At 42.0% G+C, this 16,943-nt stretch overlaps 1 protein-coding gene across 4 annotated transcripts in view; it reads right to left on the reverse strand.

The window, feature by feature from the left end:
* The window catches only part of DIAPH2 (diaphanous related formin 2), a 171,291-nt gene that overhangs the window by 150,016 nt on the left and 4,332 nt on the right, over positions 1 to 16,943 (reverse strand). For 2 of the 4 annotated variants that reach the window (XM_059483043.1, XM_059483041.1), the window contains exons 2-4: positions 5,081 to 5,113; positions 2,708 to 2,884; positions 1,749 to 1,853 (exon numbers count right to left, since the gene is read on the reverse strand). In XM_059483043.1, the coding sequence (XP_059339026.1) occupies positions 1,749 to 1,853; positions 2,708 to 2,884; positions 5,081 to 5,113 (315 nt within the window). Of the gene's footprint in view, positions 1 to 1,748; positions 1,854 to 2,707; positions 2,885 to 5,048; positions 5,114 to 16,943 lie in introns of those variants that run through there. The other 2 variants (XM_059483045.1, XM_059483044.1) reach the window with 2 other exon arrangements.

The raw sequence follows: 16,943 nt of genomic DNA on the forward strand, positions 1-16,943 counted from the left end.
ATCACAAGTGAAAATGAGGTTTGGCACCACCATAAGATCCCAATCAATATTTTAAAATTAACCACTGTATTTTAATTTCTTTTTTTTAACAATCAAGATGCTAGCTATTTAGAAGTTAAATTAGGATAACACAACAGAAAGGTAATGTGTATTTCTGGAAGACTCCATTCAAATGCTGTGATTCAATTGCAAGGAGGACATACTGAAGCACACAAACTTTAACATGAGTTGTTTTTCCTCTAGGAAAAACACTTGGCAATGTGCAAAACAGCCACACTGGTGCTGACTTAAGCCCAAAGTGCACATTCATGTACGAGGACCTTTTAGGATGACTTGGTTTTAAATTATTAGTACATTTAGGCAAATGTCTTCCCAGTTCTGTTACGTTTCCCATGCGGCAGCACACATGGGGAGCAATGCAATGCATGAACATTTCAGCAGTAGCCATGCAATGGTAGCCATGCTTTCCTTACTCAGCTGCATTTCAATTGCAGTGTACATGACAGACATCACCATTGTTTAACTGCATTTTGGGAAAAAATGCAAATACTTCCATTTCTACTTCCACTTTCTACTGCTTCACTAAAGTATTTCTGCATACTAAGAAAAATTTCAGATTTAATATTGATCATCAAGTGAAGATAAAAACCTTACAAAGCATAATTAACAGTTCCCAAAGACAGTCTAGTTCATAGTTCATAACATTCACTGCCTAAGCATGAATAATTCTCCAGTAATTTGTACATTTAGTTGGACCGTGCTTAAAGCACTGGATTCCTTCCAGCACACACTTAAGGACTGTGGATTTTCTTTAAGATGAACTCATGCAGGAACATCACTCCTCTCAGAACTTAAATCACCACTTTCATTACCATTTCATCACTATTATAACACAAACTTCTCCTCACTGAAGTTTTTAATGTTTAGGCAAGGCATTTGCATAATAATTGCATGTCATTGTCATCTTAATTTTTGAAATTGAACTCTGCAGAGGTGATTTTCAAGGTTAACAAGTCAATTGTACTGCTTGGAGTCTGCTTAAAGATTCCTTAGCCAGACACCAACACAATCTTTACTAATTTCTATATTCGTCATAGTCAACTTTTAACACACACAAAGCATTGCTGCTGTATTTTATAAATAATTAGTACAAAAGTTCAGCTGCAGAAAATAAACTGCAGCTCTTCACTACTTGAAATTTTATTTCTATACCCCAAAAATGTTGGTGTATCCAGTCTTCAATTTCCTTACACTTCTTGCAAAGAAGACAGACTTCAAAAACTCCATATGAAGAGTTAATCAATTAAATTACAGAGAATAGTCAACATCAGTGAAAAGTCAAAACATTTTTTCAATTCAAAATGTAATTTGGAACTGGATTTAAGACCATCCTTTCACTAAAAATGTCTAGCACATACATTGCTACTGAAACCACAAAGAAATTTTGGATACCAAAAATTCTTAAGATGAATTGCACAGAAAGATGCTCAGGTTCCATCCATGACTCTACATTATTGGATTTGCAATTTCTTATGGTTTCCAAGAAAGGACCGAGTTTTGACATTGCCCAGCAAGGCAAATGCAAACTGACTGCTCAGATGCAGCTGCAAGCATTCACAAGTGAGTTAGCAAGTACACATTTATTTTTTCCTATCACTCTGAGATAAAGCCAGATAAAAAAACCTCAAGTTTCAAGCTTGAAAAGGCCAAGACTCCAAGCCAGGCTCCTTCCTGAGGTGAGTACTTACGGATTTGGCAGTTGCAGAAATGTACTGGACAACCATCTCACGTTTGGTGCTCAGGTCTTTGTCTCGTAAAGGAGCTTTACGTTCCTCGTTCAGGTTCATGTCCTCCTGAACAAACCACACCACACAACATCAGGAACACAGCTCAGGATTTTCAGTAGTCTTTGTTCTTTTAAAGCTACTTTTGTTAAACAATTAATTTTCAAACAAACAGAAGTTACTTTTTCCTGTTTATCTGTGTGTGTTTGATTTTGCCCTACATGATTTTCCCATTTAAATCTGTCACCTCAAGTGTTCATTGTTTTTGAGACTTACCCAAAATCTAAACTGAATCAAAGGGAGTTAACATCTGTAAAATTTGGCTCAGTAAATCTAGAGGACAAGCACAACAATTCTACATCTCAAGTTGTTGCAGAAGTGTCAACTCTTGAGATGTTCCTGTGTTTGCAGTGAAATCTTATCATAGTGGACACCATTCCTGCACTACCTAATCAAAGGCTGTTATTACATGGATTAGTAGCTTGTGGAAGGGATAGAGCTGAAACTGTTCCAACTGATGTATTTAAAACAAGCCTAAAAGTCAAAATGCTCTGCTAGATTAAATCTATTAGGACACTTCTTTTAACTCGGTCACTGATTAACTACAATGCAGTCATTAGCAGTCATGACTAGGCTTGCCATTAAAAGTCAAAGGAATTTCAGACTGGCACCTCAGAGCAGTCAATGCTCTGCAATCACTGCTGGTGAGCAGCCTTGTCACAGAACTTCAGTGTGTGTGAGACAGACCCATTGTCTGCTTCAATTACCATTCCTTGGAAAAGTTAAAAACTAATCCCTTAACAAGCAAATAAAGTAAGAGTTAATTAACACTTATCCAATCCTTCAAAAGACATTCACAGCTCCACTGAACAGAGCAGAGCTACCCAGTGGAACAGGACAGTTCTCCCCACACCACATCTTACCATCATTTTTTCAAAGAGATCCATAACTTCTTTCTCTGATAAGTTCATGCAGCGCTCATCAACAAGTGCCTGGGCATGTGGGATCTCACTGATGGAAGGCTGGGAGTCAATGGGATGCTGAATGAGAGGCTTCTCCTTCTTCACAGCTGATTTCCTGAAGCTTGTGATTCTGTCACGCTGCAAAAACATCCCAAATTAAGCAGAAATAGAAAGAGAAAAGCAGCCAATTGGATGGCAGCAAGGCACGTGTTTTTAGTTAATTCAAGCAGCAAAGTTAAACTGAACTGTAAGTAAATATTTGAGTGTTTTTAGAGATTACTTTGCACAGAAAGACAATAACATATAAGGTAAACTCATGACAAGTCACATGCAAAAGGGATTTAAATAATTCTCACTGATCCAAAATTGCACCAGCTAGGTGAAACTCCTAGCATTTCAAAGTCTTCAGCTCATTTCCTCCCATTACTAATTACTGAGACAGTGAATAAATATGGTACCACAAAGGTAATGCCCACTGTCCCTTCACCCGAAGGGCTACAAGTCTTTGGAGGACAACTGAAAAAGGCAGCATGGGGAAGGAGGTACTCACAAGTTCATCAGGCTTATAAAACATCCTGCTGAAGTAAAATAAAGTTGGTAGAGGCATTAATGCTCCAAGCACAGCTCCTAAGCCCTTGAAGAGTTTTTGAGGAGGAACTGGTGGCATTAGTGCTGAGCTTGAGGAAGGCAGTGCAGGGTTGCTCCCACAGCAGCAGCGCCAGGGTTAACACACGGCCAGGCACTGCCAGGGCTCTGGGTTAGGGCTGACACCAAGCCCCTCTCCTGGGCTGCAGGCATGCTCAGTTATGGGTTAATGTTGGAAACAACCAGCACCTTCCTTATAAGGCCATTTCTGTTGCATTTATAACATAGAACTCTATTCTGAAAAAAGTCTGAATTTTTTGATTTAATATCTTTATTTTTATATATATACATATATATGTTCAATTTGAGAACATCATGTATACAGCAATTTTCCTCAAAGAACTGTTTGCATCCACAAACACTCCTGTATTTGTTTCAGACACTCAACAGCCTTATGAAGATGTGCTTTCATCTAACAGCAGCTTATGTAGGGTTACCAGGGTCACTCAGAGCAGTCATCTCCTCCAAAACTTGTAAACAAAATTTATATTGGCTACAACAAAACAACCTCTCTGAGGTCTGAAATGTCTGATGGAGACAGACTTGGTTTGCAAAAGTTTTGATTCATTTCAGATTAGTGAATCCAGAGTGGAGACACTAGAGTGAGAGCTGTGGAGTATGGAGAAGAAAGATTATTTTTCTGTTGCTTTGTTTATGTTTATTCATTTTTGTTGTTATTGTTGAAATCCTATGAGATGACCTTAAATCTCTGAAGGAAAGTGTCCCTAGATAAGCTGCATTCCCTTTGAACTTCTTTTGAACTTTTTTTTGAGGTTTTCTTCCTTAGATATTTTTATATTTGTGGACAGAAGCACAATACCTATAAGGATACAGTTAATGTCTTTGACAAAGCAAGAACATAACTTTAATCCATTTTCTACCTTATTAGAATATTTTAAATTACACTTAAAATTAAGGCATAGCCTGGTGAAAAGCCAAGGATATGACAGTGCCTGAAATGCAGTTTTATATTGACCATTCAACGGTCACAAAAAGTCATTTAAGATCCAATTGCACCACACTTCATCTGTTTCAAATGTAACTTATTAACACCAGATTTGTTCAATTAGATTGCACCGGTGAGATCACTGCAAAGACACAAAGAAATCTCCTGTGTGATTTCCAGGCACCATTTCCTCATTTCAGATGTGCAGACAATCATTAACTAAAGAACCAGTCTGGCTTTATTTTGTATATATATAATACAAGGCGGTAATTTTAATGAAATAAATTTTCTGAAAAAATATTTGGAACCAGTTTCAAAGAATTCAGCTTTATCAAGCTGGTGCTACTGAGCACACACTTGTTCCTTGGCACTCAGTGGACAGTTATTACCCAAAACGGTTCCACTTAAATGTGGCAACCAGCTTTGAAGGGGCACTGCAGCCCATTTACTGGTTAAGAGAAGGTCAAAAGAAATAACACTTCAGCTGTTGAGCAACAGTTTCAACATAGCCGCAGTATTACTGAAGTATTTCAAATGTGCTTAAGGAAGTTTCTCCAAATAAAAATCATGATTAATCTTCTTCAACTGAAGCCAAAAATTAAGATCTTTAGGAATAGTCACTCAACTTTCTGAAATCTAATGTTTAATATCCTTATAAGAATGTTATTTTGTCCACAACATTGAGTAAAGTAGCATGCAGCGTGGAGTTACCATTGCAAATTAAGATGCTACAAAGACCTTACCACATCATCTGCCAAAGTTTTTATTTGAATATTCTATTAAAAAAAACAAAAAACAACACACACAAATCAAAGAAAAAAAGACAGTGTTACCTACTGCTTCAGAATAAAGGAGTCTATTTCATGTAATTTAACATTAAAAAGCATTTGAAATTTCACTACGGGTTCTAAAAAACTGCAGGCAAATGGACAAGAAATGTCCATTTTTTCTGTGAAAAAGCAAGCTCGCGTCCCATCGTGTAAGGTTTTCTGTGAGCTGTTTAGGTGGCCTGGAAAGGCCCAGGGATGGCCTTGGAGAGCCGACGCTTCAAAGGACGAGGAGAGACTTCTGATCTTGTCTCGGTCTCGGTGTTTATTAATTGTTTATCTAAAAGATTTTCTTTCAGCCCAACAGAGGTCTGCACAGCAAGTCAGCCATGGGCACACTGCGAGCCCCCGGGGCGGTCACTTATCTTTATACCCGAAGTTACGTGTACAATATTTATCATTTCTCCCCAATACCTTCTACCCTTATTAACCGGTGCACTTTTAGTAATAACCAATCCCCAAGTGCCACCACCACCACAGAAGATGGAGGCCAAGAAGAAGAAGAAGGACAGGACACGCCCCAATTCCTCCATCTTACTTCTTTAGACCCCCCTGTACCAAAATCCTAAACCCTGTGTTTTACACTTTAACTAACTTATCCCTTCACCATTCACCCAGTGAATTCCTCCCATCCTCATACAGGCGTCGTCTCCTGTGTCGGATCAAAGTCCAGCCACCAGACACTTCTGGCAACATTCCAGGACTCCCGAGCCCCCCAAGGGTGGTCTCGGCCTCTCTGCACCTCCATCCTGAGGTGCTGAGATCCCACACCATCGCACCCTATCCTGTGGCTGTGGAATTGATGCAGCCGAGGCCCCAGAGCGAGGTGCCCAAAGGAGCAGCCCGGGCTCCCGGCAGGGCTCCCACAACAAACCCCGACCGCGCGGGGCCAGCAGAGCGTCAGCAGCGCCCGGGGCTGCGAGCTCAGAGCTCAGCTCTGCCCAGGCTGTGCCCGCAGCCCGGCAGCCTCTGCCAGCTGCGCTGGGCACCGAGTCACGGCAGCCCGGAGAGGAACTGGCTCGAGTCGCTGAAGTGATGATGCACAAACCACCCTCCCTCCCTCCCTCCCTTGTCACTTCTTCCTGAGCAGGAAAATCCTGCTGACAGCAATCGCCAGCGTTACGTTTTGATTCGTGGCCAAAAACGCCACCCATACTGCACACCAATATCAGCGGTCATTATTGAGGAAACATTTGGTTCGTGAACCTTGCTCACGCTGCTGACACAAAGCAGCCATGAAAGGAGTTCAGGTCTGGACCTCATGGGGGACAGAATTTCAGAAGCATTCAGAAATCCACGGGACAGTGGAGAGGACTGACCCCAGCTCACAGGTCAGTCCCCACTCATTCCCTCCCAGCAGGATCATGGAGCCAATCAGAAGTACAAAAGCAAGAAACACTTGATGGGTGAGCTATAAAGATAATGTAATAATGATGGGAATAAAGAAAATAAATTAAAAAGCCATCATTTGGCACCAGCAGGCCAATGTGTACCCAGTTTCTGAGCACCTGATGATTTGGTAAACTGCTCCTCCCTGCCCTGCAGCCCTGCCTTTACTGCCCAGCAGGATGTAAAACGTTTGGGAATGTCTTTGGTCACTGTGGATGAGCTGTCCCAGCTGTGTCCCCACCTCCAGGCCACCCACCCTGCTCCTGGAGGGAGCTGACAAGAAGCAGAAATCCTGCAGACTGGGAAGGGCTGTTCAGCAAGAGCTGAAGCACTGGGGTGTTCTTTCTCTCTGTGCTGTTTTGGTCACAAATGTGACACAGCACCAGATGGGCTGTTCTGAACCAGCTCCACCTGATCCTGACACACATCTGCACATCCAGATGGTGACACCAACCCTTCACCTTCCAAATTGCCACATCTTAACACCCTTCCTTACACCTCTGCTGTATTTCCCTCACCTGGGCTTATAATTCATAAATATGGAATTTATCATCTTGAAATCAAAGCTAAGGTGTGCACTTACCACTGTGGTAAATAAACCTTTTAATTGAGACTGCAGAGAAAAATGAAGTAAAGCCTGACCCTGTTTTTAATAAAGAGACAGCCAGGCAAGCAAGAAGTTCTGAAACTCCACATACATTTTAGGAACTACTTGTATGAGAACATTTTTTCCCCTTCTCATTTAAGTACTGTCAATCTCTGCCAGAAGCTGGAACAGGATCATCTACCCCATCTCTACACTTATATTGCATTTGTCACTCAAACTCCTCTGGGCAAAGTACAGAACACTAAAACAAGATAGCACCCTGCATTTTTTCAGACCCAGATTTCCTTCTGGTGCACAACTCCACTGCTGCCAGCAGCCACTCGAGATAAGCAGCACATCCAACAGGTAGCAGAGACACTGCAAGGAGCTGCAGGCAAAGCCAAGGCACTTCTGTACCCACAGATCCTCACAGCATTTGACAATCTCTTGTGCTAGCAAAGAAATTGCACTTCCAGGCTGATTTCAGAACATAACCCAAAAGTAGTTTACCTCCCTAGAAGGAAATTTAAGATATTGTAGATTCTGTAGTCCTCCAGCATTATTCTTTCTGCCATCTATGAGGCAGCCAGAGCAACACAAGACAGAAAAATCTGCACTTTCCTGGCTTGTTACAGACACTGAGTCCCTGTCTGCAGGAGCAGCCCAAGGGAAAAGGCTTCACAAAAATCCCTGGGGAAACATTTGCAGATAAGGGATATCAAATTAACATTTATATCTAAAATACATATACAATTTAAGGCAGCTGTAGATCATCTCTCTCCTAGTTAAAATATCAACACAAAGCACAGAATTTCTTCAGCTTCTATACCAGAGAACTATCTCCTACTCACTTAGTTCTGTACTTAGAAGATCGAAGTGATAGAGCTTCTCCTTTCCAGTCCATCAACAGTTAATATCATTTTCTAGTCCCTCTTCCCAGTCTGAGTTTACTCTGTGCATCTGGCTACTTTTATAAGCACAGACAGATCATGACAGAAAATCACACAAAAATAATAACATATACTAATCCACCTGCACCAGACAATTCTTTATCTCAAAAGGTTTCAGCCAACTTAATATTCAGAGTAATTGAAATCTTGCACATGAGAACAGTAGAAAGATATTTGTGGATCACTACATTTCCTGATGCAGAAATCAGTGCTTCCTCATGCAAACAATGCAGGCTACAGCAGCAACAACATCACATTCACAGAATTCAATTACTTGAGATGACTGCACCAACTTTTAATACAAAATTCACAGCAAGTTTACTTTTTTATATCTTTTCCTAACTTGTGTTTTAATAAAACCTTCCAAATCACTTAAGCTGACCATGAGTTGTACACTGAGGTGCATTTCCATGGACTGATTGTTTTTAAGTATTACTTTCTCATGTTCTCAATTGTTATGCTCAGGAGTCTCAGTCTCACCACAAAAATCAAATCAGCAGTACAGTAACTCCCAGATCACCACGTGCAGAATGAACAATGATCAGCTGGGGAACTTCTAAACCTAACAGCAATTTTCACTTTACTGCCCAGGAAAGTGTGGTGTGCTGGAACACCCATTCCTGCAGCCGGGCTGCAAGCTCAGGGAACAGCTCCCACTAAAGATCATTTTCTAGGGGCAGCAACCAGAAACTTGACCTTCTCTCAGCTTTCATGAGGTTTTATTTTTTTTTTTTTTAACTGAGCTGATATTGCTATTTTCTAAAATTTACCTCAACTTCAACACCTGCAAAAGCCATGGTAAAGCCCCACTCAAGGACAAGAGCTTTTAATTTGCATACAAGCAGGAAAGGAATAACTTCCCACAAGAACACCTGAACCCAAGGAGTTTAAAGGGACAAACCCCAGCCTGGTTAATACTTGAAGTACAAAAAGTTGTCTGCATCTTGAATCTAGGTCTTAGTCACAAAATAGAATTCACTCCTACAACCTCTGTTCTTCAGCTCAGAGAATGAATAATGTTCCCATTAGACAATTTAACCATCTGTTAACATACTCAGTTTTGGAATTAAATCTGAAAAGGCACCTAGGAAATGGTGAAAAGATACTCAAGCTATAAAAGCTGATGTGCAGAAACCAGGACTACACACTCATTAGGCCTTTCAAGATCCTTTACCCATGATGAAGTATACCTGACATTTTGTGAATTATACTTTTGCTAATTTTATGACTAATATTTGTTTTAGGATAATATTTTTCACACTTTGAGGAGCATTCACCATGCTTTCAGAAAATCCTTGAAATGACTGTTGTAATCCATCTGCTTCCTCCAAAACACTTGAATTGAGCAATACCAATGGTTTTGTTACTATTGTTGTACATTTACATTTGGGCTATATGACACCATATGGAAAAAATCTTGTTTGCCTTGCAGCTGCTTGCTTCACAAGCTCCTTGAATGTGCATTATTCAATGTTTTAAATGAAGTCTTAACCTAGAGCTGAGCATGGAGGGACACATGGGCTGCCCAAATGCAAAAGTGCTGGCATGCCTGAGTCAGGGCAGGATGGCACCACCTCCCCCAGGGAAGCTGCCAGCTTTGCCCACTTTCTGCACTTTTTCCTCAGGAGAATGACCATCCACAGATGAGCAATGCTCCAGAAATAAATTTGATAATTCCTCGTCCTAAATAAAGCCCGAGGGTCAGCCAGGCTGGTAAATCATTAACAGCAGAGGGCACCAATCCTTAATCACCTGCTGGGAGATGCCTCAGCACTGCTCCCAAACAGAAGGGAGGGAACAGATGCCAGAGGATGGGGATCATATCAGACACTCCCCTCACAAACGCCAGGGGCTGAGGTTTGTCAAGAAGCAAATGAATTGAGAAACGGGAAAAAAAAAAAATCACTGTAAACAAACAGTCAGTTTCATCAGCTTTGTAACTGAAGACACAAAAGGAGTTGAGGAAAATACCTGAACTATATATATATATATATATAAAATTTGAAGCTCAAACTGCCATCACTGTTTTGAAAAGTTTGTTTCAGACAAGGTTTTCTTGGTGCTCATTGATAAGTAAGCTTTCAAAACAGAAGAAAACTATAAGCTTTTTCCAAAAGCTGCAGTTTATGTCAGTCTAAGCCAACAAAACTGCTGGGTGTGAGACACAGGACACCCAGACCAGGTTAGACTGATCTGAGACACCTGCCAGTGCAGAGGCAAATTGAGTCCTGGCATTTCCCAGAGCCACAGCTGAAATCCAAACACTTGCCATCAGCAGCTGTACCAGACAAGGGCTCACATCCCTGCTCCCCAGGCAGAGCCAGGAGCTGGGCCCTGCTCTGCTCCCTGGGCACCCTGCACAGCAGGAAGGTGCATTGTGGAGGCGCAGCAGCTTTTCATTAGAGACAGCATCATCTTCATAGCACAACAACACAGGCTCTCCTCAGGATGCTCTACAGCTTCTACATTCCTCACTTCAAACTATCAACACAGCTTGCTGTTAAAACTTCTGCAAATTAGACTTTGGAAAGAGCAAAGTTGCTTTCCTGCAAAGCAGGACCACACTCAGCACTGGGTCTCTGCTGCCTCCTTTTCAAAAATGTGGTTCACTTGAGCTTTGAGTTTTTAAGCAATTTGTTTTTTTTTCTTTTTTGGTATAATGTTATGGTGAAGTGCTTTTGAAATATTCTGGAAGAGTTAAACTGGAAAAACTGAATTCCTGACACAGTAAGTGCAGACTTTATCTCAATTTTATATTGAGATACAAGCAGTGGGATGGAGCTCTTTGCTTCCATGCCAGGGGCAGCACACAGCAGCATTTCTGACAGCAATTCCTGGTGTGCACTGAGCTGCTGCTCCCTGCTCTGGCCCTCCTGGGTGCAGGTGCTCATTGGGACACGGGAGCTGCTGGGCTGAGTGGGAGCTGGTGCACAACTCTGAGTGGGTCATGGAAAGGGGTGAGAGCAGGACTCCTTTCGTGCCTCACCTCCTCAAGAGACACCTTTTCATCATGACAAGAGTCACCTTTGCCCTGACTGAGCTGCAATCCTAGTTTTTACCCTTTTAACACTATCACACACCTTGAACCTGAAATTAATCTTTTGTTGTAACCTAAGTATTTTCTCTCAAGAGGAGCAAACTTGACTTGACAGAGTTGGTTTGAAATTATCTTAAAAACTGAAGCAGAAACTGCTTTGAGAAATTTCTTCACTCTAATACTTAAAGACATTTTTTCATTTCAGCTTACTTGCTTCCTCTCTGACAGTGTGCATAGGACAGCCCAATAGCCCTGCAAGGGGCAGGCTCAGCTTCTCTAAACTTCTCTTGCTGTTCTGTGCAGAGAGGGATTTGGTAAGATTTTTCACTGCGTGCTGGTGGTTGTGTAGAACATCTCTCGCTCTTGTGGGTACATTAAACACTGAAATAAGTGTCAGACTCCATTTGGATTTTTCCTACAAAACCATTTGAGAAGTTAAGCTGGCAGAATGCATCTGTTGGGAGAGGACTGACACTTAAAGCAGAACACCCACAGCAAGCTGCAGGAGCTTCACTGGACACTGGGCAGTTCCTGGAAAATGGAATAGATTGCCTTTGATAGGCTCTGAGAAAGTGAGAACATGTGTATCTGCTTTGTTTGGGTTGTTTTGTAAGTAGTAAGAAAATCCAACCAACCAAACCACAGCCCACAAACAAGCTGGCAGCACAAGGGGTGCAGGGAGCCAAAGGAGCTGCAATTCCTTGTGAAGAACATTCATTTGTCTGTACTCAGCAGACTTGGAACATGGTCCCAGGGATCATGTCAACAACTTCTTAGAATAATGTTGTCTGTCTTCCAAGACAGACCTACAAGTAAAGGGCAAGTACTTAATCAGAGCAGTATTTGATCTCTGCATTACAATAAGCTGGTGGTAAAGCCCCTTTTTTCTCCCTTAATAATAAATGATGTGATACTAAAGCCTGGAAAAATGAGTAGTGCTGCTGCTATAGCAGGGAACTCTGGCTTTGCCTCACAGAACTGAAATTCAAGATTAAATAACTTCCACAGGCATGGACCACAATGTACTCAACAGGCAAAGAGTATTGGGTTGAACAATGTACAGCTGCTGTGTCACACTCCAGGTCTTCCTGCTCTCTTCCCTATTCTTTCCTGTTTGTAACAGCATCCTCAGAAGAATACTTGTCCTTTGGGGAAGTAGGAAATGAAGCACATGTGAACAGAGAGGAATTACATTGTACTTCATAATGAGGAATCCCATGGTGTCACTTGACTTCAGTACAGGTGAGGGTCCCTATTAAGAAGAAACTGGAATTCACGACAATTAGAGAAACTTGTCATATTATGGAGAATCTGTTATTTTCTGCTAAAAGAGATCTAAGAGAGATAAGCAAAAAAAAAAATAAGGTTTACTTAATATTATGTGTTCAATGTGCTTTGGCTACCCCAGAACACTTACATGAATCTTATAAAGGTTTTTCACAAAACAACTCTTTTGAAACATCAAATGTTAACTGATGGGAATACTGCTTATCTTAGAAGGCATTCAGGAATTAGTCTGAATCACAGAACAGTATAAACCAACCTTAATGGATTTAGGAAGCCTGTCCTATCCACCCAAGCTTTGCCTCAAGTTCAAATATGAATGCATATTAAAAATGAAAATTGCCTTTTTGGTTTTCAGGCAGAACCTTCACCAAACCTCTGCTGCACTCTTCACCTTTCCAGTTTGGGAACATCACCACCAAGCTCCAATAAACTGGAGGATGAAAACAAAACTCAGTGCTGTGAGTTTGTCACTGTACCATTCCCTTCAGTGTGCACAAATCAGATAAAGTCACAGCGCAGCTCCCAGGAGGGGCAGGGCCAGCCTGAGCGATGGCAGAGGGCTCAGCTCCTGTGGCACTGTGCAACTTGGCCCAACAATTCAAACATGCATGGCACCAGTGCATATTCCCAGCCTGATGTGCTCTGTCTTCTTCCTTCTTTATGGAAATTCTCCCCTGTTCTAATACAGCTGGGACACACAACCACTTCAACTCTCATTAACTGTCAAGTTCTCACCTCCTCCTGTACTCACACAATTACAAATGCAAACATCCAGCTCAGCTCCATTATGAAACCAAAGTACTTCAGAAGTTACTCAAATTTAACAGACAAAAATAATTCACAGCAAGAGAAAGAACACAAAGAACCAAAATGCAGACAAGGAAACAGAAAACTTTCTACTGCACAAGAATTAACAGCTTGTATTCTGTTATTAGGGGCTAGAATCCAATGAATCTCATGTTGCCTTTGTGTTTGTTCCTGACAAAGCCACACTCCTTAAAAATACTGAAGCACAGGCACCCTTAAAGGCCATTATAACAACCATCATTAGCTCCTACCATATTAAGGAGGAGTAATGAACTGCAGAACTAACATTTCTCCTGACCAAGTACTCATTTTGGCTTGTTCCACCATCCCTGAGCCCAAACTGAATTTCTACAGAGCCACTGTGAACACATAATAACCAACTAACTGTGACAAAAAGGTGTCCACGGGGACATTGAAGGTCTCAGGTTATTTCCTCTCACCTTCACACCTGCACACATAGCATGGAGCAGTTTGTTCCTGTGACTCCAGCCAGGACAAAGTCATTAATGTTTGACCAGCTAGTCCTGAGCCAAGAACCAGGCTGTGTCCCTCAAAGCAACCTGCACCCACCAATGCTGCAATTCCCGCAGCCTTTGGAACCTAAAATTACAGCTGCTGCTCTCCTGGCTGAAGAGCAACAGTCCTGCAGCACCAGGGCTTCAGATTCTACACCACTATTCCCAGGATATTTTAATTTTTTTTTATTTAGAAACTTATTCTAAACTGCAAGGTAGCAGCACTCAAAGTTCCACAGTCCTCAAGCAAGTTCTTATGTATTTATTCTGACTCAAAGGGACAAACTAAATGTGTTCATGGAGCCTTGTTATAAAAAGAAAAGTTCATATTTCCACTATAAACAGGGCAGCAGTGTGTTTATATTTACACACACAAAAATCACTAAATACAACTCAGTACCTTTTCCAGTGACATTGTTTTCAATCAGTCACTTTTACAGTAACATTTTCAGCCTTTGAAACAAGTTTAAACTGTTTCAAATTGAGAGTATTTCTAGTAACACTATGCAAAGAACACGTGCAGGCAGCAGACACATCAGACATTGACCACATTCACCATTTTCCCCAATACCCTCCTGCCTGCCATGATTTCCCTGAGGATCACTCAAAGGAAAGGAGCCTGACAAGAAGGCTGCCTGCCACAAGCACCACCCCAGCTCTGCCCTGCCCTCACTCTCCCCAGAGTTTGCTGTTTCCACGGGAGGAGCCTGTGTCCATTAGAAACTCCTCAGAACAACCCTGCCTTACACAACACACAAGGTGTGGTGCCACCACACTCTGCACTACACCTTCAGGCCAAATATTACCACACCCAGGTGAACCAAAAACCTTCAGGAGCTGTAGCACACCATAAAATTCCCATGTGTGGCTTGTTCCAGAACTGAACTTCCAAGGTATTTCTCCATTTCTATAAATCAGAGGAGTCCATGGTTTAGATCATGATGTATATCACATTATTATTTCACTGCCACAGCAGATCCTTCTCAGATCTGTGCTGCTATCACATCATGTCCAGGTGATCAGGAGAGGAGGGCTGAAAAGCAGACACAATTCCATGGAACTGGTGGATGAACTTTAGACAGATTCATCCAACAGGAGGAGTTTAATGTGCCATAATTCCAGTCTCATTGGTTCTAGCAAATAATCAGAGAAGAGCAAATAGCACAGGGATGGTTCTGACAGGTTCATTTCAGGACCTTGTCTGTCCCACTGCCACACAAAACTGATGTCAGCAGAGCACCAAGGGGAGCAGGGCGTGCTGCTCCCTAAAAAAGCCAATTCTTGACCTGGCACCCCCTTCTGCCACCCATTTATTGTTACCAGGTAGAACACATTTGCCTTGCAGGCTGTGTTAGTGCTACCTCTGTCACACAGCATCCCACCTATCTGCCTGGGACAAGCCACAGGTACAGGTGGGAATCCTTGGGCTGCTCACTCCTCCAATGCTGCAGCAAAAAGCCACTCACAAGATTTGAAGATCTGTTTGATACAAAACCAATATGCAAGTTTGAGACAAGTTACCTTTGTCTACCTGCAGCCTTATCAATTGCTACACAAATACTAAAGAAGGTTTTTCAATTATTTCAATCTCCCAAAATTATCGGTTCTACCACCATAGCTGATTTTAAGAAAAAAACCCTTATTTCCTCCTAAACAAAGTTACCGCATTATTGCTTTTTGGTAAGGAATAATGATATAAAAGCTTCAAGCAACTGCTAAAATCACTCATTTGAGTAATCTCCTAACTTCTTGTGCTTCAAGGTTGAACAAGCAAAGTGATGAAGAACAAACTGAAATTGAGAGTTGCTCCAGCAGCAGCTGACATTGCTTGTTGTACTCTCAATTTGGACAAGGATGAAAAGAAGCAGAGGGAGGTTATTAGCCATTACTGCTTTACTGTTTACTCCCAGACAACTGCAAATGATGCAGAAAACATGAAGTCATCTTGTAGCCCACTCCAAGGGGAGAGGCAGATCTTTTCCTTCTGCTGGGCCACCAGCAATCCCAAGTGTGGGACACCAGAACCAAAGTTCACCCTGGCACACGGAACATCCAGCACCAGCTGCCTGCAGCCCCAGCCAGCACCACCTCCACCTGCTGTGCCCACTGCCAGCTCTCACAGCTGCCTTTCACCCAGCCTGGCGGAATCTGCTCTGTTTGCAAAGCTTCCTGTAGGTTCACAAGTGCTCTACAGCTTTGTCTCACAAGGAGTCGTTCAGGAAGTTTAATTACCACAGATAGGCTTATCACTGTCTCTATCACCTCGCACGGTGTCAACAGCAATTCCCATTGCAGGCTCCAGCATTTACCTAAACATCAGCACCAAGCCAGCCCTACCCTCCATGCAGCGCCTGACCAGGACAACTCCAAGCAACAGAAGTTCCAGAAGACATTAATTTTACTTTTCAGTAATGGTTGTACCCTTGATAACTTCTGTCCTGGTTCAGGGCAAATTTGGGAGAAAAACTGTGTGCTGCTTCTTTGCCCCTTTGCTCTCAGAACCAGCCTTAAAGGTGCACAATTATTTCTGGGTTAGACAGACCAGCATCCTAAAGTCACCCCAGGACAGCTTCACTTGCTGGAATATCCTGATTTCAGCTAATTATCCCAAGACTCTCTTAGAACACAAGCATTTTGGTGCACCTTTTCCTCACACGTACACTTGAAACAAGAACTCTCTGCAGGCATGCACAGCTCTCACTCAGAGACACTGTGATTTCAAATGTAAGACATTTGATTTGATTGCCAAAATTCTCTGCTCAACCTGACTCATAGTTCACGTATGCAGTGCACAGCTATCTAAAGGAGTCATGCAAGAAGAACACAGTTTGGTTTTTTTTTTGGTGGGCCCTGCAGCACACAGTCTGTCTGACAGGGATTGATAGGCACAACTTAAATCACTCCACTCCTGCACTGATATGGGTGGTGCAGCACAGCTGGGAAACCTCTCCCAAGCACACTCAGCTTACTTCTGTTCTAAAGTGACTTCATAAAAACTTTTATCCCACTGTTTGATGCCAGGTTATGGCACATTAGTCAGAATGTTGAGTTCCTAGCTTTTCTCAAAGCTCACATGGTTTAAAAGACTTCAGTGTTAAGCACAAACAATTTCTGCTTTTAAAACAAAATATGAGATGCTCCTTGGGTGAATCACCAAATCCTCTTGTTCTCCAATTAAAGGAGCTCTCTCTTCCCCCTAACAATTTGT

This window comes from Ammospiza nelsoni, chromosome 15, assembly GCF_027579445.1.
Source record: "Ammospiza nelsoni isolate bAmmNel1 chromosome 15, bAmmNel1.pri, whole genome shotgun sequence".
Classification (NCBI taxonomy): Eukaryota; Metazoa; Chordata; class Aves; order Passeriformes; family Passerellidae; genus Ammospiza; species Ammospiza nelsoni.